The sequence below is a fragment of the Mixophyes fleayi genome, chromosome 1 (assembly GCF_038048845.1).
Source record: "Mixophyes fleayi isolate aMixFle1 chromosome 1, aMixFle1.hap1, whole genome shotgun sequence".
NCBI lineage: Eukaryota > Metazoa > Chordata > Amphibia > Anura > Limnodynastidae > Mixophyes > Mixophyes fleayi.
In genome coordinates, this window is record NC_134402.1 from 132752487 (window position 1) to 132777964 (window position 25478).

The following is a 25478-nucleotide window of genomic DNA, read 5'->3' on the forward strand; positions in this document are numbered from 1 at the left end:
AAAAAATATTAAACACATTAACACTTGTTAGTAATTAAATCATTAATGAAAAAGCATTTTTTGTTTTTATTTATTTATTTTTATATGAAATACATATATCAGGATGTAATTAATACCTACTGTACATATTTAGCATTTTTACAGTTGCTCTTGCAAATACATACACCTGCCCTGTAGCCGATGCAAGTGATAAGGCTGAAAATAACGTACCTGAGATTTGCCCAGAAAATGAAACCGATGGATGTGCTTTCGCTCAATCCTGATATGTCCTTACTGTGCATTGACTACGTGCAAATGCCCTTTCTCTTCCCCGTTCCACCCTTCAAATCATAGGCTATTAGTAGGGTCCTTTGCGTTCGAAGACTCCACAGACACTGCAGCACTACACATCACTATAGCTATAACACAGACATTCTCATCACAAGCCACATAAAACAACTCTTCAGGTACAACTCTATTATATAATGTTCACCATCCTTGCTATGTTCCTTTTATTTCCACTGGAGTGGGCCTTTATTTAAAGCTTATGTCTATTTTTAAGAGACTTTATTCACAATCAAAAAACCTAGACAAAAAGAAAAAATTTGATTGATTTCTATATTTGTAGGCTCCGAACTAAATATATAAAATGTTTAACATATTCGCTGGTGTTGAATTACCAGTTGCCATCATGATAATGTACGCTAACTGCATGCATTGCTGCGATCTATCGCGCCACTAGTGGACACTGGGCAGCACAGTGGGGTACAGCCCAAGCCTAGGAGATGTTGAAAGTCTGATCAGGGTAGGATTCCTATAATATAGCAGAACCTTTTAAGGGGTATGACCACCAGAGGCTTTAGCAACGCAGCAGCTCCTATCCCTGGCAACAGAGATGCCATTGGCCCCTCCGTGTATATTTTTTTTTCTGCCAGATGATTACATGTGTACAACAATGTGACGGAGTGTCAGAGTTTGTCTCATGGACAGTTTATCCTATATACGTTGGGAGATTAACTCAGACATGCAATAGGCCACTTGGAGGCCTTCCTTATAAAAGGGCTCTTCTTGCATGGATTCTCGGTTTTGGAGGACAGCTTATTATAGACAAATTCACAGTTGTTCTCACAATATTCTCTTAATTTCTTTATGATGGATTTGACTATGATCCTGGGGAATATTAAAAGACTTTGAAATCCTGCTATATTCTTCTCCTGATTGGTGCTTTCAATAATTTTTCCTCAAATTTGCTTTGAATGTACTTTGGATAATGATGCTTTAGTAGGACCTCTCAGGGACAGAAGTATTTATTTTTAAACCAATTCAAGCACTTTAATTGTACACCGGTGGACTCCCATTAATTACATGATTTCTGAAGATAACAGATTGCTCCAGTGTTTAGGAGTATCAATATTTTTTCACTCAATTACTAGTTACATATTTATGCAACCAGTTGTTGTCTGTTTTTATTTGTATTATTATTGTATTTGTATTTATGTTTATTCAGAAAGTTGTACTTCAGAGATGTATTTTGTGGACAAAATCCTGAATAAAATGGTTCAGATTCCTTGATGTAAGAAAATAAAATGTGAAAAATGACAAAGGTGGTGAACACTTGTCATATCCACTGTATATGGTTTGGGATTTGCATACAGTTTGGTGGCAGTAGTTGGTGAAACCTCAACAAAGCAGACAGGTACATAAACATGAGGGCACTCTGTAGAAGTGATTACATTTGAAGATTTGGAAGTGTAAGAGCATCTGGGATAAATTGGCAAAAACAAAGTTGCTACTTTGGGCTGAAATCATTCTAGATGGAGAGAGCTTATGGCAAGAAAAGTACATTTCAATGTCGCAATTACATACATGATACTAAAAACACCACTAGATATACACATTTGTCATTGGAAGAATGTATATTAAGAAGAGAAAATAGAGGACCAAAGACTGATCTATGAGGAACAACATGAGCATTTACTTGTGGTAGAGAGAGAAGAGGTTATGCCTGGAGAGTACAATAACACATTTGCGACTAAAGTATAGATGTCACAAGAAGGCAAAGGCTTGTAGTGCCAAATGCAGCAATCAGAAATTATTAAAACAGGGAAGTATCACTTACACTTAACGGAAAGTAATTTTAGATTTTAGTGCAGTTTTCACAGAATGTAGCAGGCGGAAGCAATGACATCTATACTTCTTTAAACAAACTTCAGTTCCTCACACTATAATTTTACCCAGTTTTCTTCTAGAATGACTTGGTCAGATAGATATAGATAACATTTCCTTGGATTGTCATCCATGCACATTCATTATCATATTGTGTGTATAGTATGTTACTACTGTATCATATTACGATGAACAGAATAAAGCTCACTTTTTATCATTAATTATATTCTTTTATTGTATGAAGTGCACACTGTGGCCATAATTGTATCATGTACCATATACCATTATTATATGAGTATTATATGGTTGCCACTATCATTTATCTTATTCTAAAATCCTGTGACACACACTGTATTATTCACCATCTTTTTTATCATATGATACGTACAGTATGTTTCACATTTTTCTATTACTGCATGATAAGCACAGGTTGTGTATTATTCAAAATATTCTGTTATTGTCTTATCAATGTTTGTTCCCAATTGTAAAGCGCTACGGAATTTGCTGGCGCTATATTAATAAATGTTGATGATGATGATGATCATACAATGCACAAACATGCTAAAAATGGGACATTTTGCTCACTAAAGCAATCCACATTTTCTAAACTTTATGGAACACGAAATGACCACAAGAAGAGGAGGGGATAGGTTGTTGCTACAATGAGAAGCAGGGTGGTTTGCTAAACTACCAGCTACAGACCCATTAGGCTTCAATATGTAATAATTAATTTCCAGGGTTTTTGTAATGATAAATTAACAGTTTCTATTTTCTGTCAAATGATTGTGGAAGAAGTGTCTACTTATTTGTTAGTTAACTGAAGTTATGGTGAGAACCTGTGAATATTGACTAAAAAGCAAAACATTCATTGGGAGGAGACTATTTTTTTGCAGATTAAAGACTGTCTTTTTGCACAGTGATAAGCAATGTACTTTATTAATTTATTGATTTGCTGTTATAAATTAAGTTTTTTATTCATGATAGTTACTCTTTACTAAATATGTACAGCATGCAGTCTATCCTTCTGAGATACAGTTTCTGTGAAGCAGTCGTTACTTTAAGGCAATGTACAACAACTCAAGAGAAACACAGCAACTCCTGAAGGTGAAATCACACACCGCATACAAGTCTACAACATGTTATTATTGTGCAGAGAGTATATTATGTTTAACATTTTCATTTGTCAACAAAAACAGCTGTGTTATTTTCAGTTATCAGGCCTCACGCTTAGAAACCAAATATATTCCATGCATGCAATAATACCACTTACCTTACTTACACATTGAAAGTGAATGAACTCAATTCTGTGATATTATTGTTCGTTGTCTAATGTTAGAGCTGTGGAAAAAAACATAAAAGTATTATTATTGTTTATTTATTAAGCGCCTATCACATTACAAAGCGTTGTACAGAGAATATGTAATCATTTACATCAGTTCCTGAACCATTAGAGCTTACAGTCTAATTCCCTACCATACACTAGGGTCCATTTTGTTAGAAGCCAATTGGCTTAGCAGTATGTTTTTGGACTGTGAGAGGAAACTGGAGCACCCAGAGAAACTCACACAAACGCTGGTAGAACATATAAACTACACACAGACAGGGCCCTTCTTTTATTATTGCACTTTGTGTGTGCACATTGTGCAGATCAAATTCTAGTGAGATATACACATGCCTGGCGCTAACACTAGTCCACCTAAAGTAGTCACCTAGGAACACTGTATGTATGAAAGAATGGCATGCATTCAGTGTTTTTTGTTTTCTCTGTGTGCCCTCATACCTGTGAAGCTGCCAGTTGCTCCACCATGACATTGATGGGCTGGGAGTGTGTTGTTGGTTTATTTCACAGCTCAGTGCCACACTACCAGTCTGACACAGGCTCTGCAGAAGGAAAGAAGCAGTGGCAGGGGGCTACGAGTTCTAGATACGACCCCTTGGGATGTGGCACACCCAACATCATGGGGCAAAACACCTAGTATAACATGACTACACACCATTTTCAGAGGTGTTTGTCTGACTCCACTCCCAAACGCAGAATGTCGGTAGGTATGTCTTAGTGATCACACATGGCTGGTTCACAAGCACATCTACATCATGTATAATTTCTTACGTCTCCCTTTATTTCATTGTTATGGTATTTGTTTGTCATTGTATGTTTAATTTGTTGTGTGTCCCTGATCATACCATGCTGTTGAATTTGTTGGCACTTTATAAAGGATAATGATGATAAATATTGACACTACTCATTATCAGATCCAATGACAAGATATAAAACAATATTATAGATATTTTTTAAATGAACTGATCACATTTTACTGAGCTTTCCCACAGGGGCACACCCAGGGGTGGATTTTCTGGTACCTGGAAATCCCACTCCCAGCCTAGGGCACAATATGCTTGAGGCTGCTTGCCCCGTGTATATGATAGAGATAGGAATTGCCTGTGTATATGATGGATATAGGAAGAGTTGGAGTGCAGCCCAGCACTGTCTAAAATTATAGACATGCCCCCATGCATGCTGCTCATGCCCACTGGTCAGAATGGCATGGAAAAATCTCTCTAAAAATCCTACGTTTGCCCCTGCCCCACCCCCATTAGCATATAGCCCAAGACAGCTGCCTTAATTTGCCTTATTTTATACACAGCCCTAAGAACCAGTATGGATTATTTATACAGCTATATGCAATACACAATACATTCTGAATAACAAAATGGAATATTAGAGACTGTATTCTTAATAGCTACATCATTAGTCACTACCAGAAAATCACAAGGCTAAAAAATAAATGCTTGTTATGCAAAAGGCCCATAAAATGGTAGATAACTTAAAGGCAATAGCAAAAATGTGCCTTATCATGCTTTCAAACTTGAAGACACTAGAGATATCAGCAACTGAAACTATGTCTCAATCTTCCCCTTATCATAAAACTCATTTCGTAATCTGTTGACCTACTTCCTTAGTCATAGTTATCTTATCTTGATCATCATATAAAACAGAAGATAATGCAGTAAGCTAAATATATCAATGTCCACAAGAGAGATTTGAGTGAATTCTAATAGTTCAAAGACAGATAAATTAGTTTAGTTTCTAGTGTAGAAAGAGGTAAAGCTAGGGGACAAGAAGTCTTGTGAGACACACTGTGATTTTACATGTATGTAAAAGTTCTAAATTGTATTTAGCCAGAGTCAGTGGAAGCACCCTGGACACCACCCACTGTCAGGCACAGTGCACCCTGGTCCCCTTGCCCCGCTTCTTACCTTGTGTGGAACAAGTCTCTTCTATTACTCTGTGTTTGGGAGTGTGGTGCTGGGTGGTGACCACACTCCCAGCCCATCACTGACATGGAGAAGCAGCAATCAATACAATCCTCACAAGTAAGAAGCTGTTGGCTGCTGCTCCTCCATGACAGCTGCCACGCATAGCATGGAGGCACCTAAGAGAATTTAATGTTTATGGTCAGTGGTCGAAGTGAAAATTTAGAAGTGGAAGTATGAAAATGTAATGGGAGTGTAAGTGAATGGGATTTGATAGTTTTACAATGAAGGCAGCAGGAGAAGAGGAGGTATGGCATACCCAGGGCTGCAAAGAGGAATTCAGGGCCAAGGTACAGCAACTTCATGGGGCCCCCCTTATAGTTGTGAAAGAAAAAGAATTTTGCGCCGCCGCGTGCTAGTGGTTGAGTTCATACAATTGGGGGCGTAGCTATGCATCATTGGGCGTGGCTACCAGGTGAGAAGCGTTAGGCCACCCTCCTATAGAAAAAAAACCTGCATTGTTGTGTACACCATTGAACAGTTACCAAAAATTGGTATTGACCCACTAGAGTCACAACATTTCACAAACTCTCCTGCTCTATCCTACCTGTTCTTGTCACTTTCACCCCCTGTGGCTGCTGGTTTCTTTAGTTGCGGCTTGTCTGGATCCTGGAATGTTGGGGGCCCTATTTGGAAATAAAAATGGATACATTTAGAAAAATTACAATCAGCCCCGGCGTTAAATCAATAGCACCCACGATTAATAATTAGGCCTTCCTCCAGCCCCAATATTAAAATAATAGTATTCACATTTAATAAATAAACCTGTTTTCCTCCCTCCAAACAGCCCTAGCAATAAATTATTAGTATTTACATTTAATAAATATACCTATTTACCGAAACCATCACCGCCATTAAATAATTCATAGTCACATTTAATAAATAGACCTCATTCTCCCCAAACTCACTTCCACATTGAATAGCCCCAAAACCACCCCATCTTAAATTAATAGTTCCCACTTTTAAATTGCTCCATCACCCCACAAACAAAATTGCACCCATTAATTAGCCACCACCTACCTCACACTACATTGCCACAAGCCATTCACACACACACACACACACACACACTACTAAAAGCCCCCTGTGCCATCACACACACATCACTGTGTCCCTTCATCACCATGCTGTGCCCCCGTATAATCACACTGCGCCCTCCATGCTGCTTTTCCCCCCTTCACCTGGCCCCCTTCATCATACTGTGCCATGCTGCTCCCCCCTCTCCTTCATCACATTGTGCCATGCTGCTCCCCCCTTCATCACTGTGCCATACTGCTCCCCCCTTCATCACTGTGCCATCCTGAGCCCCTCTCCTTCATCACTGTGTCATGCTGCTCCCCCTCTCATTCATCACTGTGCCATCCTGCTCCCTCTCCATCACTGTGCCATCCTGCCCCCCCTCTACTTCATCACTGTGCCATGCTGCCCCACCCCTCTCCTTCATCACTGTGCCATCCTGCCCCCCCTCTACTTCATCACTGTGCCATACTGCTCCCCCCTTCATCACTGTGCCATCCTGAGCCCCTCTTCTTCATCACTGTGCCATCCTGCCCCCTCTCCATCACTGTGCCATCCTGCCCCCCTCTACTTCATCACTGTGCCATGCTGCCCCCTCTCCATTACTGTGCCATCCTGCCCCCCTCTACTTCATCACTGTGCCATGCTGCCCCCTCTCCATTACTGTGCCATCCTGCCCCCCTCTCCATTACTGTGCCATCCTGCCCCCCTCTACTTCATCACTGTGCCATGCTGCCCCCTCTCCATTACTGTGCCATCCTGCCCCCCTCTACTTCATCACTGTGCCATCCTGCCCCCCTCTCCTTCATCACTGTGCCATGCTGCCCCCCTCTCCATTACTGTGCCATGCTGCTCCCCCCCCTCCTTCTTCACTCGGTGCCTTTCTGCTGCCCCCCTTTTTTCCTAACACTGTGCCTTTCTCTCCCCCCCTTTTTCTTCACACTGTACCCTTCTCCCTCCTTTTCCTCACACTGTGCCTTTCTCCCCCCCTTTTTTCTCATACTGTGCCCCCCTTTTTCCTCAAACTGTGCCTTTCTCCCCCACGTATTTCTCATACTGAGCCTTTTTCCACCACTTATTCCTCATACTGTGCCTTCCCCCCCTTTTACCTCATACTATGCCTTTCTCCCCCCCTTTTTCCTCACACTGTGCCTTCCTCCCCCCCTTTTCCCTCACACTGTGCCTTCCCCCCCCTTTTACCTCACACTATGCCTTTCTCCCCCCTTTTATCCTCACACTGTGCCTTTCCCCCCACTTTTTCCTCACTGTGCCTTTCTCCCCCACTTTTTCCTCATACTGTGCTCCCCTTTTTCCTCATACTGTACCTTTCTCCCCCCCATTTTCTTCACACTGTGCTTTTCTGCTTTCCTCCCTTTGCCTCCGTTCTTTTAGTTACCTTTGTATTATCTTCTTTCATCTCTTTTTTTTCCTCTGTCTTCTCTCTTCTTGCTTCTGTCTGGGTCCTCTCTGCACCGCTCCTCACTGAATGTCGGGCATGACTTGATGATGTTATGCCCGACATTCAGTGTGAAAAGAGCAGAGAGGAAGGAAGAGGGACACCGGCGCTGCCATAACGTGAGTATATGTATTTTTTTTATTAATTTTAACTACCCTGCTTCTGCCACCAACGAAGGGGCGGAGCCTCGTCCCCCCGCAAAAAAAAAAGCCAAAAAGAAAAAACATTTAGGTTTAAAAAATACAAATGAAAAAACAAACAAAAACGTGGGCAGTGAGGGCCCCCTGGCATGCCTGCGCAATTAGTACACCCCCCTCTCGGCGGCCCTGGGCATACCACCATATACCGGCCCAGTTTGGACACTGCTAATGGTGCCTTGTGAACCTTGGCATCCTGTTAGTGTTTCACTACGATGACAAAACATATGTGTCGTTTATTGTACCATATATGCTTTAAAGCAACAAAACCATGAAAAGAAATGAGATTTGTTTAAATGGTGGGCAAAGCAAACTTTACATACTGGAAAACAGTACTGTGTGCATAAATTAATCCACAATAATTGCCAAAAAAAGTTTGCTGTACAATATTGCATTATGATTTATTTTATGCATATCATGAATTCATCTTATATAAAAACATATAAAGTCCAAAGAAAGAGATTAAGTGCAGTGAGGTATTTTATTGCGCAGTTGATCAATATTAAAACACAGGGATATTCCCACGGCCAAATCTTGAAAACCTGAGACTGTCTTTTGGAAACTAGAGACAGTTGGCAACTATGCAGTATTGTTTAAATCATATCTGAAATGTATAGCAAATTGTACAGAGATACTGTAATAAGGCAGGGCAGTATTATATACAAGACAACAGGGTAATTTCAGATATCTTTGTGCTTTCTTTTAAGTTATTTTAAAGGAAGTTCAGAAGTTGGCAGTTTAAATGTGTGAATAAGAGCACGTTGCAAGGTATTTTGTCACTGTGTGGTTTTCTGCTTAACTTCAGTTTCCTAGTAAAATCTGGCTTCTAATGAGAAAATCACCCTAATTGTCAGATATGCAATATGTTATATTGGGAAACACCTATGTTGGAATCCCACATCAATGGCACACTGACTTGGGGTCCCATAACAATGGCACATGACCACTTGGGGTCCCAGAACAATGGCACAAGACCACTTGGGGTCCCAGAACAATGGCACACTTACTTGGGGTCCCGGCTAATGAAAAAAAAATGTGCACCAGTTTATTATCCCATTTATAATAGATTACTCTAATCTGAACATAAATCCAGAGATAAGGCATATCATCCAGGAGGAGTAAACAGAGAATGATAAAATGTTATTGATCTCAGGAAGTGACTGAAGATAGTTTTGGGTATATTTTACATTTCTGAGAAACTATAGAGGTGCTTTTTCAGGACTGAATACATATTTAAATGCACTTTGTATGCTAAATTGCTGCTTTAATGACGTTACCGATTGCATGCCACTGACCACAAGGCAGAATAAATCATTATCAAATCACAATGATGCCTCTGTAAAAATCTATCGAATTGGATTTAACTATAAAGTTATATTAAACAGAGCAGGGTCCCCTCTACCTCCCATCTCCTGTATTCACCCCCTTGTCCTTTTGTAAAGACTTATATGTTCTAAGTTGTGTCTTCTACTATTGTTTGTTCTTTTGCTCCAATATTTATTTGTATTATGTTCTGTTTGTGTATTGCTAACTGTATGACGCTGCAGAATCTGTGGTGCTGCTTAAATAAATTATGATGATATTGAACAGATGCCTGACATTAAAGGAGTTTGGCAGAGGTTAGTTTCAAATACACTGCAAAAATGCTATGTACAAGTATTGGCATACTTATGCAAAGAGTTACATTACATGGGCTATATATATATCATACTTGCACACTTTCGCTGCTTGAGGGTGGCGTCTCTCCACTTGCAATTTACCTCCACTCTGGGATCTCCCAGAGGGTAGAAAATTAAAGATGAACTGCATGTGATAAAAAATTCTCACAATGGGATTAATGTAAGTGATTGAAATGTAATTTCTTCTGCCTTTGGCTCAAACATTTCTTATAAATCTTGCTCTGAATAGGGTGTGGGGAAAAGCTGGATCCTGCTGGATTCATACTAAATGCACAGAAAAATCAGAATCTGCAATAAGTTTACATAAAAAGACTGATCCACAAAAAAACAGATCCACACTGAACTCACACAAAAACACCCACATCCACACTAATTAAAATTTTGTTTGTTTGTGTAAATTTAGTGTGGATCTGTCTATTTGTGTGAATTTAGTGTGGATCCATCTTTTTGTGTGGATCTGGATGTGTTTTTTTTGAGTCTAGTGTGGATCATATTTTGGTGTGGATTTAGTGTGGCTCTGGGGGGGGGGGGGGGGGTGTGTGTGTGTGTGTGTGTGTGTGTGTGTGTGTGTGTGTGTGTGTGTGAATTCAGTGTGAATCCAGCTAAATTGTTCTCTGTGTGTGAATTTAGTGTGGATCCAGCTTTTTGTGTATATTTAATATGGATCCGGGTTTTGTGTATATTTAGAATGGATACAGCATTTTGTGTTTATTTAGTATGGATCCGGCCAGGGGAGGGCTGGCAAAGTTTAGCCCAGGGGGCAAGACTTGACTCAGCAGCCTATTAGGAACATTTTAAAGGAAAAAAATGCAGATGACCAAGCCCAAGGTAGCCCACTATGGTACCGGTCCAGCCTGCAACTGGATCCGGCTTTTATAACCTCTTCTCTCTGAATATGCACAAAGCATGTTGTATCAGTCACTTACTCATAACATACCTATTCTGTAAGATGGGGGGCAGCAATAGTTGTGCCCCCAGTTCTTCCAATGCCTCATAGTTGTCACTGCAGTTCCTCCTATGATGCATAGTTGTGTACCCACTTCTTCCTATGCATCACAGTTGTGCCCACAGTTCTTCCTATGCCTCATAGTTGTGCCCCCATTTCCTCCTATGCCTCATAGTTGTGCCCCCAGTTCCTCCTATGCCTCATAGTTATGCCCCCAGTTCCTCCTATGCCTCATAGTTGTGCCGGCAGTTCTTCCTATGTCTCATAGTTGTGCCCCCAGTTCCTCCTATGACGCATAGTTGTGCCCCCAATTCCTCTAAAGCCTCATAGTTGTGCCCCCAGTTCCTCCTAAGCCTCATAGTTGTGCCCTCAGTTCCTCCTATGCCTCATATTTGTGCCCCCAGTTCCTCCTATGTCTCATAGTTGGGCCCCCAGTTCATCCTATATCTCATAGTTGGGCCCCTACAGTCATGGCCAAAAGTTTTGAGCCCTGGCATACTGTCAATCAACTTCTGGGCTACATACTGACTGATGGCCACCCATTCTTGCCTAATTAATGCTTGGAGTTTGTCAGAATTTGTGGGTTTTTGTTTGTCCACCTGCTTCTTCCGGATTGACCACAAGTTCTTGATGGGATTCTGGGGAGTTTCCTGGCCATGGACCCAAATTTTCGATGTTGTGATCCCCGAACCACTTAGTAATCACTTTTGCCTTATGGTAAGGTGCTCCATCATGCTGGAAAAGGAATTGTTTGTCACCAAACTGTTCTTGAATGGTTGGGAGAAGTTGCTCTTGGAGGATGTTTTGGTACTAATTTTTATTCATGGCTGTGTTCTTAGGCAAAATTGTGAGTGAACCCACTTCCTTGGCTGAGAAGCAACCCCACACATGAATGGTCTCTGGATGCTTTACTGTTAGCATGATACAGGACTGATGGTAACGCTCACCTTTCCTTCTCCGGACAAGCATTTTTTCAGATGCCCCAAAAAATCTGAAAGGGGATTCATCAGAGAAAATAACTTTACCCCAGTTCTCAGCAGTCCAATCCATGTACCTTTTGTAGAATATCAGTCTGTCCCTGATGTTTTTCCTGGAGAGAAGTGGATTCTTTGCTGGCCTTCTTGACATCCTCCAATAGTCTTCGCCTCACTGTGCATGCAGATGCACTCACACCTGCCTGCTGCCAATCCTGAGCAAGCTCTGCACTGTTGGTGCCCCGAACCCGCAGCTGAATCAACTTTAGGAGACGGTCCTGGTGCTTGCTGGATGTTCTTGGGCACCCTGAAGCCTTCTTCACAACTACTGAACCTCTCTCCTTGAAGCTCTTAATGATCTGATAAATAGTTGATTTAGGTGCAATCTTACTAGCAATCCTTGCCTGTGAAGCCCTTTTTGTGCAAAGAAATTATGACTGCACATGTTTCCTTGCAGATAACCTTGGTTAACAGAGGAAGAACAATGATTTCAAGCACCACCCTCCTTTTATAGCTTCCAGTCTGTTATTCTAACACAATCAGCATGACAGAGTGATCTCCAGCCTTGTTCTCATTAACATTCTCACCTGTGTTAATGAGAGAATCACTGACCTGATGTCAGCTGGTCCTTTTGTGGCAGGGCTGAAATGCAATGGAAATTTTATTTTTGGGATAAAGTTCATTGTCATGGCAAAGAGGATCTCTCTTCATGACGTTCTGGAGTATATGCAAATTGCCATCATAAAAACTGAGGCAGCAGACTTTGTGAAAAATAATATTTGTGTCATTCTCAAAACTATTGGCTATGACTATATGTCTCATACTCACCTCCTATGCCTCATAGTTGGGCCCCCAGTTCCTCCTATGTCTCATAGTTGGGCCCCCAGTTCCTCCTATGTCTCATAGTTCGGCCCCCAGTTCCTCCTATGTCTCATAGTTCAGCCCCCAGTTCCTCCTATGTCTAATAGTTCGGCCCCTAGTTCCTCCTATGTCTCATACTCACCTCTGGAGTCCGCATCTTTCACCCACTGGACCTGCTTCACTAAAGCAACAGAAGATAACTAAAACAGAGCTGCTGTGTTTCCAGCATCTTCAGCTTCTTTAGGTTGACAGCTGCGGAGCTCGGCGTGCCAGACAAAAGTGGTCGGTGAGCCATGTCTAGCCCGCGTGCTGGGGGCTTGTCTACCTCTGCTGTAAGGTATGCCACATTGCAAAACCTTGCAGCTAATAAAATAGTTATTTTACCATCAAACACACCAGAATAATCTTCCCACCAGGTGCGGGCTGACGGATGTCATCCCGGGGGGCACACGCTGCACAGGCGGCCGCATCACATTTATATTACTTCCGGGGGTGCGGCCGGCCCTAACAGCCGTGAATGTGAGTGGCCCGGGGGGCGATGCCCCCCTGCCCCCCGGCCCAGCCCGCCCCTGCTTCCCACCAAAAATAATGAAAGTGAAAGTCAACCAAAATGCATCATGTGATGTTAGTCACAAGATTATGGTTGGTGTATGAGTCACTCCTGTCCAATATCAATCATATCATTTTTATTGTGAGTTTGCTAAAAACAATCATTTTTTTTTACCAGTCTCTGAAAGAGAAATATTAAAATCAAAAAGAGTGAAAAGATATTTGAAAAGCAGTGAAATAAAATACTAATAAAAAACAAAAAGACCCTCTATTGGAGTCGGTATGGAATATATGTGAGGACTTTCACTTTCATTATTTTTGGTGGGAAGAGTATTCTGGTGGGTTATCACTTAATAAATTTTGTATCCATATGTTAAGTTGGGAGAGCACCCCCTCACACTATATTATATATGATCCATTTGTAATAAATCAGGTGAGGGGTCCATTCCCTAGTGCGGACCTTACTGGGTTTATGTTTAGCTAGAATTCAGTTACAGTCACTCATTTTTCCATATCCTCTCACTAAAATCATCAAATAGCAGGTTTGCTTATACATATTAAATAATGAAATAGGAAACATATACAAACATTTAATAAAAAAGCATTATTTTTTAAAAAACATTTTTTAAAAAAAGGGGCAAAACAAAAAGAAAGCTATCGACGTCTTTGTATCACTAGTGGCGATTTGGCAAATTGTTCTTTCCATAGAGAGCTGTTATTAAATCATTTATTTTTCAATGTTACAATAATACAACAATAAACAAAAAGCAAAAAAAAAATATACTCACAACACACGCATATACATTACTCATCTCCCCTACGGGCTTTGAGATTGTTAGTGTTTAGATTAAAGCGTTCTCATAGCCAATTATATCAGTTCAATGCCCAGAGCTTCTACAAGGGGGTTTCCAAATGCTTGGTTTCAGAACAAAGCAAAAAGAAAAACTTGCTGCATTAAACCTGTAACAAACATGGTTTTGTAGTGAAATTGTTTAACTGTAAATCTAAGAACCACTGGTAATTTATATTAGTGACTACTTATTCTATCTACAGAAACTTATCTACGGAAGCAGCTACTGAAGGGTTTTCGCATCGGCCACACCTTGACTCCACCCACATGCAAGAGGCATACTGTTTGACAAATATGTCATACTTGCCAACTCTCCCGGAATGTCCGGGAGACTCCCGAAATTCGGGTCGGTCTCACGGACTCCCGGGAGAGCTGGCAAGTCTCTCGCATCCCGCAATTGCAGGGCTAAAATTACGCGATTTGTGATTTTAGCTCCACCCCCTGTGTCAAAATGGCATATTCGTTGTGGGGCGTGGCCAAAATGTCACGTTTGGACCACGCCCCACCCTCTAGACACGCCCCTCTCTCGAAAACAACTTGCCAAAAGTAGGCAAGTATGAAATATGTCTGTCACGTGACTACTCCCTACCCCGCGTGAAAAGGACTTGTGTGATTGGTCACTGCCAACTGTTGCTGTGTATTAACGGGGTAGAGGTGGGAACAGTCAGAGCATGAAGCAAGTGGCGATACCTCAATATAAGTTGTAGAATCAGAGCATGTTTTACTGTAGAAGTAACCCAAAACAAATAGCAAGCATGGAGCCTCCCACAGAATGACAACTAAAAATAACTACATGCAGAATATACAAAAGAAGAGAAGTGCACTTGTTCACGCTTAACAGCTTCTAAAAATGACATAAAGAGAAATGGTACTGTGCAGTTGCCCACATGTGCAGCATAACTGCGTGCAGAAATTAGTCAGTAGTGCAGTAGTCAGATATGTAAACTAGACAAAAAAAGGAAATGTATATAAATGTAATAAAATCTTAAATAAAAAAAGAGTGGCACTCCCAACATCAATAATAACTCCCTATATAAAAATTGTTCCAAATTAATACTACTCTAAAAACGGAGCATTAATATTCCCTCACACCCAATTTAAATACAAAACATTACAATTATGGTTACAGTTACTCAGCCAGGCCCTGATGTGTAGTTGGAAGCACTTTACACCAGAAAAAGAAGGAGTAAATTTCTCCAGTGAAAAATACCAAATACCCAATTTGCGTGGTATGCACAGGGCCATCTTTTCCATTGGGCACGATGGGCAGGTGCCCGGGGGCCCCATAAGCAGGGCTCTTAATTAGAATAAATAATCCAGCAAAAGAAAAAACCTGCAAAAAAAACCTTCAAGGGTCACTGAGCAAGTACATCTATCTATCTCTATATATCTATATCTGTATCTCTATACATCTATATCTATCTCTCTCTCTATATATCTATATCTATATAGGGGCCCCGGTGCACTGCTTTGCCCGGGGGCCCTATAATGTTGTTAAGATGGCCCTGGGTATGCAGAGTGACATTGTGCACAGATTGGAGTAAGATACACTTTAAGTTGACACGACATGCCTGGTGGACTACCAGAAGAGGCCTCCCAGCACCCGAGGAATCAGGTAAAAAATAAAACGGTTAATGAACGTTGTGTGCAGCGGTGTTTATATGTACTATATGTCATTTTTCACTGTGTCTGCTTTTTCCAGCACTTTGCCAAGGTGCACTACAGCACCCAGCTAGCTAGGGCACGCTGGTGCTTGTAATAGCACAAAAAAACTTTGGGCACTCCTCAACTGCATTATTTTGAATACTGTAAAATCAGGATGCTACTTCCTAAAAATGTGGAAAATACGATGTTCATCAAAATGAATTACACATTCCACGAGGAAGGCCTTTGCCGCCAATTACATCAAAGTACAGAGACTTTGTAATGGTGGATTCCTGCGGGGATGAATTAATAGTGTATGAGTATGATGTACACACTGATGAGTGTGAGGAAGATGACAAAATCTTGCCACTGTAGAGTTCATTAACAGCACTGTTAGCTTAGATGCTTTAAGACCATTGGTAGCTTGTTTTGTAGGGACGCAAACAAACCAAGTACTTCAGCCACCAAAGTGGCACCCCTTGTAGGTGAAGTGCTTGGTTTGCTAAAGTGTGCATGTCCTTTTTCAGATCCAACATAAGGGTGGGTGGGACGGCCCCAGGACAAGGTGGGACGGCCCAAGGACAATTCCATCTTGCCCAAACTTTCTTTTCTCCCACTGCTGTGTGACAATGTTTTCTACATGTGCTAAGAACTGCCGTGTGTTTCTGCCATTGCTCAGGCGATTAAACAGCCAGCTCGCTGCAGTCTTACAGTTCATTGACAGCACTGTTAGCTTAGCTGCCTTAGGTCCATTGTTACCTTGTTTTGAGGAGGCTCAAATAAACCAAGCACTCCGGCCACAAACTGGCATTCCTTTTCGCTGAAGTGCTTGCTTTGTTAAACTGAACCTGCTACCCCTCCTGTTTCTTTGTGAGTTTGTTAAACCTTTTTAACATATGGCTGCGTGGGAGGGCCCCAGGACAATGCCATCATGCATCACTTTTTTTTTTCTGTCACTGCGGTGTGGCAATGTTTCCTAGATGTGCTATGAACTGCCATGTGATTGTTTTGTTGCTCTGTTGCTTAGTATCCAGCCAGGTCGCTGCAGTCTTTGGCCGAAAGTGAATTAACAAAATATTTTGACCTATGAGGTGTTCAAAATTGACTGGTAATTACTGAAAATTAGTGTTATTGAGGTTAATAATAATGTAGGTACAAAGAAAAAGAGCAAAATTATGTGATTTTAGCCTATTTTATCAATTTTTACTTAAAATACAGATCCAAAACCAAAACACGCAAGGGCGGTTTTGCGAAAACCAAAACACGAAGTTAATACACTACAGATCCAAAGCCAAAACACCGGGGGTCAGTGAACATCTCTTGTTTTGTGACGCATGTTTCACAAAATATATAACATCAATAGCTGAAGCCATCATAACTATTTCCAGGAAGTAACAAAACATAAACAATATACACTGTGTGCTTATGAGAGAAGTTTGTGTAACACATGTAATGTTATTATATCAGATTGATTTAACAAAATAATTACTTACATGTTAACATGGTTTATTAATTGACTACTACTGTTTTGTATTATTAGTAAAACCTCATTTGTAACATGTATATTTCTACAACATCGTGTGAACAATGCATGGGCACTAGAATAAACAATGTATATTCACTATACCATATCACATAATACGTTATTAATGAACTGCTTACCGCAGAAAGCAAACCAGGTCCATGACATGGGTTACGTACATCTGTCAGAGCTGAACACTAGATAAGTTTGAGAACTTCATGGTTACAATGTTTGGCACAGAGGAGGATTCTGGACTAATACGCGGAAGACTCAGAGGGGCATAGTCAATTAGGATTCGAATTAAACTATGTAAATTCTAATCATTTATTCTCGACTACAATTACATACACAGCTTTGTCAATGTACACACTGTAAACTGACACTGACTTCTGGCTGGAATAATGAGCTGACTTCCCGTAAGTGACAGACACAGATGGAGGGAGGAGTCCAGCTTGGAAAAAGCAGGATGTCTGTAATCAATAGGAGGCCCCTGAGAGAGGCAGCTCCTAAATACCGAGTAACAACAGTGTGACTCACAGAAAGCACTGATAAGGTGTCTGTGAAAAGACGTGACTTGTGAATGCTACAGACTTGTAAAGGAAAGGTAAGTGCTTCATAGTGACATAAGATTGTGAGACTGGCTGATATGACTGCTACATGTGGTATGTTTTATGGATGTGCATGTGTGAGAATGGACAGCTTGTTTGTTTGCTTCTCTCTACTGTATGAGGCTTGTAAAATAGCAGATTCATTTACAGTACTTCATTTACAGAGACAGTTCTAGATTTTAAATATAATTTAGATTTTTTCCCCCTAGAATTATTCTTGCATTTAGTGATGGCACAATAAAATGCCTTGTGTTTTGCATGTTAGATGCAATTCTTACCATCTTTCCCTGTTCTCTAAGCTTTAGCAGTTAACATTTATTGAAAAGTAGTAATGTGAGTGCAAAGAAATCATCATCATCACCATTTATTTATATAGCACCACTGATTCCGCAGCGCTGTACAGAGAACTCATTCACATCAGTCCCAGCCCCATTGGAGCTTACAGTTTAAAATCCCTAATATACACACACAAGCAAACAGACTGACAGACAGAGACAGACTAGAGTCAATTTTTATAGCAGCCAATTATACCACTTTCATACTGCCGCCCCGGCATTATCCCGGGTTGTTAACCCGGGATATTGCCGGGGCACAGGGCAGTATAGATAAGAAGATTCCTGGGTCGGGCGGGTTCATACTGCACCTGCCCGACCCGGGTTTTAGAAAAAAAAAATTGTAAAGAAATGTTTTAATTAAAAAAAAATACATAACAAATGTTTACTTAACTTATTTTCAGCCAGCGGTGTCTCCGGTTCGGTGCCGGCCGTCAGGAGGACCTCTGGGTACTAAAATGATGTCATTTCTAGTCCATTAGAAATTACGTCATTTTAGTACCCAGAGGTCCCCCTGACAGCCGGCGACGCACCGGAGACACCGCTGGCTGAAAATAAGTTAAGTAAACATTTGTTATGTATTTTTTATTAATTAAAATCTTTTTTTTTTACTTCCCCATTTTTTATTTTTACAGTATGAATGGTGAGACCCGGGAATTACACGGGTTGCACCATTCATACTGCAGACGAGCGGGCTCCAACCCGGGAATTACCCCTCGCAAAATCCCGGGTCTAAGTCCCAGGATTTTAGACCCGGGATTTTGTGGTTGGACTATTCATACTGCACCAAGACCCGAGTTTTTCAGCATGCCGCTGCAAAAACCCGGGTTTTTGGTGCAGTATGAATGGGGTATAAACCTACCAGTGTGTTTTTGGAGTGTGGGAGGAAACCGGAGCACCCGGAGGAAACCCACGCAAACACAGGGAGAACATACAAACTCCACACAGATAAGGCCCTGGTCGGGAATTGAACTCATGACCCCAGCGCTGTGAGGCACTAACCACTTAGCCACCTTGCTGCCTCAAAACACACTTATTTACCAAACATGGTGATGGGATTATAGTGCCCAAGAACAGTATGGAGTGTAACCTGCGTTGATTGATGAACAGTTCAGGAAAAAAAGTGTCCCTGAAAAATATTATGAAATGTGTTTTGTTTTGTTTTGTTTGTTGTTTAACTATGTTAATGCTTCATGCATTATTTTGCATGTAATTTCATTAGTTTTTAACATTCACATTTTATATGTTTTTCACTTACGTGAATGATGTTAAGAATATTTTCTTTGTGACATGTAATTATTTGATGTAATTCATTAAATGCGCCCCTTCTCTGGTGCAAGGATTGGACGCTTTACATGGACACACTTTTCAAAGGCATAAATAGGAACTATGCAGCCAAACTCAATTATTTAAGTGTAATTATAAAGTTCCTTCTAATACTTTTATCAAGGTAGTTCTTCATATATATATATATATATATATATATATATATATATATATATATATTTATATTGCTGCACGTTTTAAGTATGCAACCGAAAGTAAATGAAAACATTATAAATTGTGCTTGGCATACAGGCATCATGTTACTTATACTTGCATCATTAAATAGTTTGGAGTTTCCTGCCTGCACATTATTTTTTGGCTATGTAATGTAAGGGAAATTCCAGGCAATGCTAACTGGGGTGGGAGGCACCTCCTGCAGATCCTCTGTCACAAAACATCTGAGAGCTCTACACAGAGGAGACATGATGGCAACTGGAAATCTTACCTACTTCAGCAGGAACAAACCTACATTGAGCTGGTCACCCCAAACACATTTTAGAAAAAAAGTTGAGGGTATGTATAGAGATTATACAAGTAGAATGATTTCATACATCAAAAACCATAGATATTTGTTTATTATAGGTAATCTTGAATGTTGTAGATTGAAAGGACAAAAAAAAATCTTCTTGTGCAATCTTTTCCTATGTGAAAAGTCCCTTTGGCTGATGTCATTGTGTTGCTGGAAGTAATATATCTGAAGTTGCTGATTCAGTAAATTTGAACGCAGCTATACCATCCCCCACAGTGATGTTGCCTAATCACTAGCTTTCTTGAGCAGCAGACAAATTCCTGCAGAAGCCAGCATAGCTAGTTAATAATAATACTAATAATATAGATTATTTTTTTTATTTCTAAGAAGCCACAAATGTTCCGCAGTACTGTAGTTGCTGGTAAAACCATATTTGACAAGGTTTGAAAATAATTTCAGCAGGTGATGTCCAGTTCTAAGTGGGCGTTGGTGCACCTCAATCTGCAACATCACATACTTTCCAACTTTTTCAGTTGGGGAATCTGGACAAGGTACGCACGCTGTAATTGAGAAGGGGTCATAGTCACTCCACACTGGTGCATGGCCACATCATGTTGGGGTCCTTCCAAAGCGCTAGTCCCTTTCCCCACCCCTAAAAACACCCTTTCAATGCCACGCACACCTACCACTGGTACACAAGTTATTGAAGGGTTATGCATTAATGGGACATAACTTCAAACTGTTCCGGAATCGTCTCGCCTAAATCGGGATAGCTGGGTGGTATGAATATATTATATTGACCTTACATGATTATAACATTTATTTGTTTTTTGCATTTTAAATACTCCTCTTTTATAGATGTACAGTTATTGAGACTATATACTAGGAATTATGGTGAGAATTGCATCATAAGATACATACTGTGCATTTAGACAATATTTATACATTAACAAATGTATAAAACTTGGGTCTGTCCCTGGAGATTCGGGTTAGTTGGCAGCTACGGATTAAACTACACTTTGCCGTCCCACCTGACTGTACACATCTTAGGTACTATAGTTCAAGATGTGTAGAGGTTAGCAGGACATCAAAATAAATTTTAACCAGCAGCTAGTTGTGTTTTTGCAAAGCAACTTCAGGATGAGAAAACCGCAAGGAGTGCAGAAATCTGCCTGACTGCTATTTCACTATGTACTGCTCACCAGAAGTACATATTAGTGTTTTATCATTTGGGATGGAAAACCTCTTCAGCCATGTGCCTGATACAAAGTGGATTTTATAACGTACAAAATATATTTGTAAAAACACATTTAATATAGAGGTATTCACAATAGAATGTAAAAGTACTCATGCTAAATGGTACCCACAGAGATGGGATAGATAGACCCTCAAGAGATAGGCTGGACAATATTGTAAAAGGAGTACTCTATAAGAATACCTAAATATTAAACGGGTCCTGTAGCCAAAATTGATTACCACCACCAACCAACCAAGCCATTTATGAGCCCACTACTTTTGGTAAATAAAAATTCTAAGGCGTATTGCTATCTAAAGATGAGTATGATTTTATATCTATACCCATATCATTACGTGTGTGTGTGTGTGTGTGTGTGTGTGTGTGTGTGTGTGTGTATCTGTATATCTATCTATCTATCTATCTATCTTGAATTGTTAAATATCCAGGACCAAATCAAGAAGTTACATTTTATCCACAACTATTTTAGAGGTGAATTGTAGTTCATATTCATTTATGTTGATCTCTAATGCAAAACTCTGACATTCAATCTGAGTACCCTTCTAAATGATCAGTATCATCTATATATATTTTAAACTGGAAAATTTTGTCCATATACATATGGTTTGTGTATATAGTACACTTCTGCCAATTGCCCATATAAAGATTGCCGTAACTTGGTGCAAAAGGACTGCCCAGTTTGATAGTAAAACTGGTCAAGGAAGATTAAATAGTTATGATCTAGAATAAATTTGGTACATTCCATGATGAACTCTTTCAGATCATTACCAAAGCAGGGGTAATCTTGCAAAAAGAGTTTACAGCCTCTATTCCGTTATATTCCTAAAATTAAAGCGCTACGGAATATGTTGCCACTATATAAATAAATGATGATGATGATAACTCATGTCCGACTGAACCTCCTTAATAATTTGTAAAACATTAGTGGAATCTTTCAAGAAAGAACTTAACCCACAAACATATTTTACATTTGTGAGGGGTATCAACCAAAGGTGTCTTCTATTCAGTCTGCAGAAATCCAATTGCACTTCGATTGTTTAGAAATTCATTATTTAGAGGATAGCAAGTCTATGTTCTCTGTGAAGCTGGCCCCACACAAGCCTATCCTGTTGCTCAACTTGAAATATTGCTCACTATGACCAAACACGTGGGTGGTTAAATCGAATAATATCTTGCTCTTCTGTATTTTTTGATCGTCTGGAACACTTACAGGTGCTTTGCATTCTGTTGGTGTGATCAAAAAATGACAGACAACTTCCAATTGCATCTTCTACCATGCCCAATGTTGTCATCTATTTCCATAAGATGATTATTAGGCCTAGATGTTGGGTTTTGGGCACCTTAATCTGTACTTACAGTGGAGCATTTAGAAAACAAAAATTGTCTATGAAATGTTTACTGCTTCATTATGATTTTATTTAAATTAAGACATCGAGGGCTATATTTACTAAACTGCGGGTTTGAAAAAGTGGAGATGTTGCTTATAGCAACCAATCAGATTCTAGCTATCATTTTGTAGTATGTTCTAAATAAATGATGACTAGAATCTGATTGGTTGCTATAGGCAACATCTCAAACCCGCAGTTTAGTAAATATACCCCCTAGTCTGGAATATTTACTAGAATTGTTGATGTGATGCACTTGGTAAATATAGGCTCTTCTTTTCTTTATACATAACATCAGTAATTCCTTTGAAATATTATGTTGACCAGTCAAGCATTGTTTGGCTTCAGTTAATGATTGGCAGAAATTCCATACACCTGTAATCCCCATGTGCCCTTATATTACCTTTCTGTTTATATACTCGTTTTGGTATGTTTGTTTATTTTATCTTAAATGACTTGCGTTCAATACAACTGTGCAGTAGTATAAAATCTATAGACCCACGCTGTTCCCTGGTCTGTGTCATTGGTGCTGTGTAGAAAAGTTCCATGGAGCTATTTCTATATGGATTCATCAATTTCAGTACAGAAAACACAGACATGCAAAGGCTGGCTAACACTTTGCGAACTTAATTTGTTGTAATGGATAAAGAACAATTTGTGAAAATAAGTGTGAAAATATTTTTCCCAGAATGTGTGTGCTTGTGGTATGTCTATATCGGTGTATTTTATTAGGGGAGGGATGGGCTTTTATTTATCCTTCTGCATTGCTCCTCTTTTTGTCAATGTGCTAAAATGTTGTTTACTAAAAGTTCACGCAAGATCAGATCATGGCACAAGATATGATTATAGAAAGCCATTGTTTGCCATGTAATCAATAATATATATCTGAACTGTTGCACTTCTTATTGCATTATTTATTCACAAATGTTTCGCTGTTGTAAAAGCATGTTTATATGCTTAGTGGTAATGCATTTTTTTAAATGTATTTCCTGACTTTCTATTCGTTTAGAAATGGCCGCTGCAGTTGAGTCCAATGATGTGGAGACTGAACAGACTCTGACGTGCTTGCACATGAAAATGTACCATCCTCATCAGCATGACCGAAGAATCTTTAGTGCCATTGATTCGGGCAGAAGAGAAGAAATAAAGGCTGAGGAAACTGTTTTCTTTGGACGGGACATTAATAGCTGCAAGTTTAAGTTGCTAAATAACAAAGTCTCCAGGATACAGTTTGGCTTGGATTTCTTCAAACATTTAAACAGTTCCAAAATGTCCTTTGAGATCAAAAACCTCAGCAAGAAAACAAAGCTTTATGTTGATAACGAAGCATTGGAATATCTGAACAAGGTTGTTCTTCCTCCCAAGTGTATGATTTGCTTTGGGGAATTTCAGTTTTTGGTGGAGAATGAAGTAGGAGAGTCAGAGGACAAATTTGAGATCTGTTGTGAGGTGTCACGCTTTCCTCTTGTTCAGGAAACTCCAGTAAGGTTGGCCATCGCAGAAACTGGCACACAGAACGTTCCAGCTTTACCTTTCAACAACTTGGCCACTCCACCTCCAGTGGAAGTTGATGAAAATGACTACTGATGCACACACATACTATATCATTGTATAGTATCATAGACTATTTACATGCAGAGAACAGAAAACGCTAGCAAGAGGTTATATTATAAGCCTTATAATAGGCTCTTCTCATTGCTGGACCAATTTGTGCCTTCCCAAACAACTGAATCCTTTTCACCAATTTTGTAAGAACTGTGCTTCCCTAGAAGCATCATGGTTGTTTTTGGTGGTTGCATGGTGGAGGCATGTTGACCATAGGAATCGATGATGTCTAGGTCACTGTGCGGTTTAAGAGTGAGAGACAGGCAGTCAGCACATCCTGACCTAGCTATCTGTAAAGCAGATGCTAAATCCTGGTGTTGCTTAATAACCACAAGTCATCCCTTTTTCACAAGTTTCACAACTGTTATTTTAAATCATTATATTCTACTGCCATAAATGCTATAAAGTGTTTGTAGTGAAGGTGCTATTCCTTTTAGCCTAAATAATAAGTATAAGCAGGTATTAAAATGAAACGTATTAATATAAAAATTCTCTATGCAGATTGTACCTACTTTAAATAGTTGATGTAATAGTACATTTGCAATCTGGCTGGATCAGTATACAACATGTAGCACTTAACCTCATGTATCATCTCCCATTGTCCCATACCTTTTTTTTTTTTCTCTTTTAAAGGAGCAACTGAGCTCCAACTGCAAGCCCTGGAGCCAAGCTCTGTTATCATTTCAGCTACTTATCTCATCTGAATGAAGACACCTTTTCATGGATTTTTAGCAAACTGTGCACTAAGAACTTCATGTGTATCAGATAATATATTGCATAATAGTATTATAGGGTCTAATACACGTTTGTTAATGTGATGCTTTTGTTAGTAGTACATACAACCCGGTCCTGCCATCTTCACATTTCATATTGGCAGCTGTCAGTCAGCAATACTATTACAATTTTTACATAATGTTTTAAAGTAGGTGGATTTTGTATGTTTTTATATACTTTATGCTTCTTTGGTAACCTCTAAATGTTGTTGTTATATTCAGATGACTTTAATTTATAAACTTTTTCAAATAAATTAGTTTCTGGCTTCTATATTTTTCAACTTTTGTATTTATATCATCAAGCAGTTATTTATTTATGTTACCCTTGGAAAAGACACATATCTGCTTTGCTCTCTGCATTAGATACAGTTGTATCCAGAGACCATCAACAAATGAAGCAATTCTGCCTGCAGTTTCAGCTGAGGCCTATTCCTTTTTACATCTCCCTTTTCTTTCCACAGCCTCCAAAAGATTGGCCTCTCAGCAAATACTGACTTCTGATCTGTTCCTTCTTACTGTGGCCTTGTAGAAACATTAACTACTTCACATACAATCACTTCTCTTCGGATT

At 39.8% G+C, this 25478-nt stretch overlaps 2 protein-coding genes across 8 annotated transcripts in view; one reads left to right on the forward strand and one right to left on the reverse strand.

Annotated features, from left to right (window-relative positions):
* ALPK1 (alpha kinase 1) overlaps nt 1-17579 on the reverse strand; it is a 124102-nt gene extending 106523 nt beyond the window's left edge. For 3 of the 6 annotated variants that reach the window (XM_075200499.1, XM_075200502.1, XM_075200485.1), the window contains exons 1-2: nt 17296-17578; nt 3416-3483 (exon numbers count right to left, since the gene is read on the reverse strand). The gene's annotated coding sequence lies outside the window, so the exon portion shown is untranslated. Of the gene's footprint in view, nt 1-3415; nt 3484-17295 lie in introns of all 6 variants that reach the window. The other 3 variants (XM_075200495.1, XM_075200491.1, XM_075200509.1) reach the window with 2 other exon arrangements.
* A 60-nt stretch (nt 17580-17639) lies between these two features.
* TIFA (TRAF interacting protein with forkhead associated domain) lies at nt 17640-25177 on the forward strand. Of its 2 annotated transcripts, none has more exons than XM_075200526.1 (2): nt 17640-17759; nt 23540-25177. In XM_075200526.1, exon 2 carries the CDS (start codon nt 23542-23544, stop codon nt 24115-24117), a length of 576 nt encoding a protein of 191 aa, XP_075056627.1. In that variant the 5' UTR covers nt 17640-17759; nt 23540-23541; the 3' UTR covers nt 24118-25177. The 2 variants fall into 2 exon arrangements, with proteins under 2 accessions (XP_075056627.1, XP_075056621.1); XM_075200520.1 differs by lacking the exon at nt 17640-17759 and adding an exon at nt 19681-19934.
* The last annotated feature ends 301 nt before the right edge of the window (nt 25178-25478 follow it).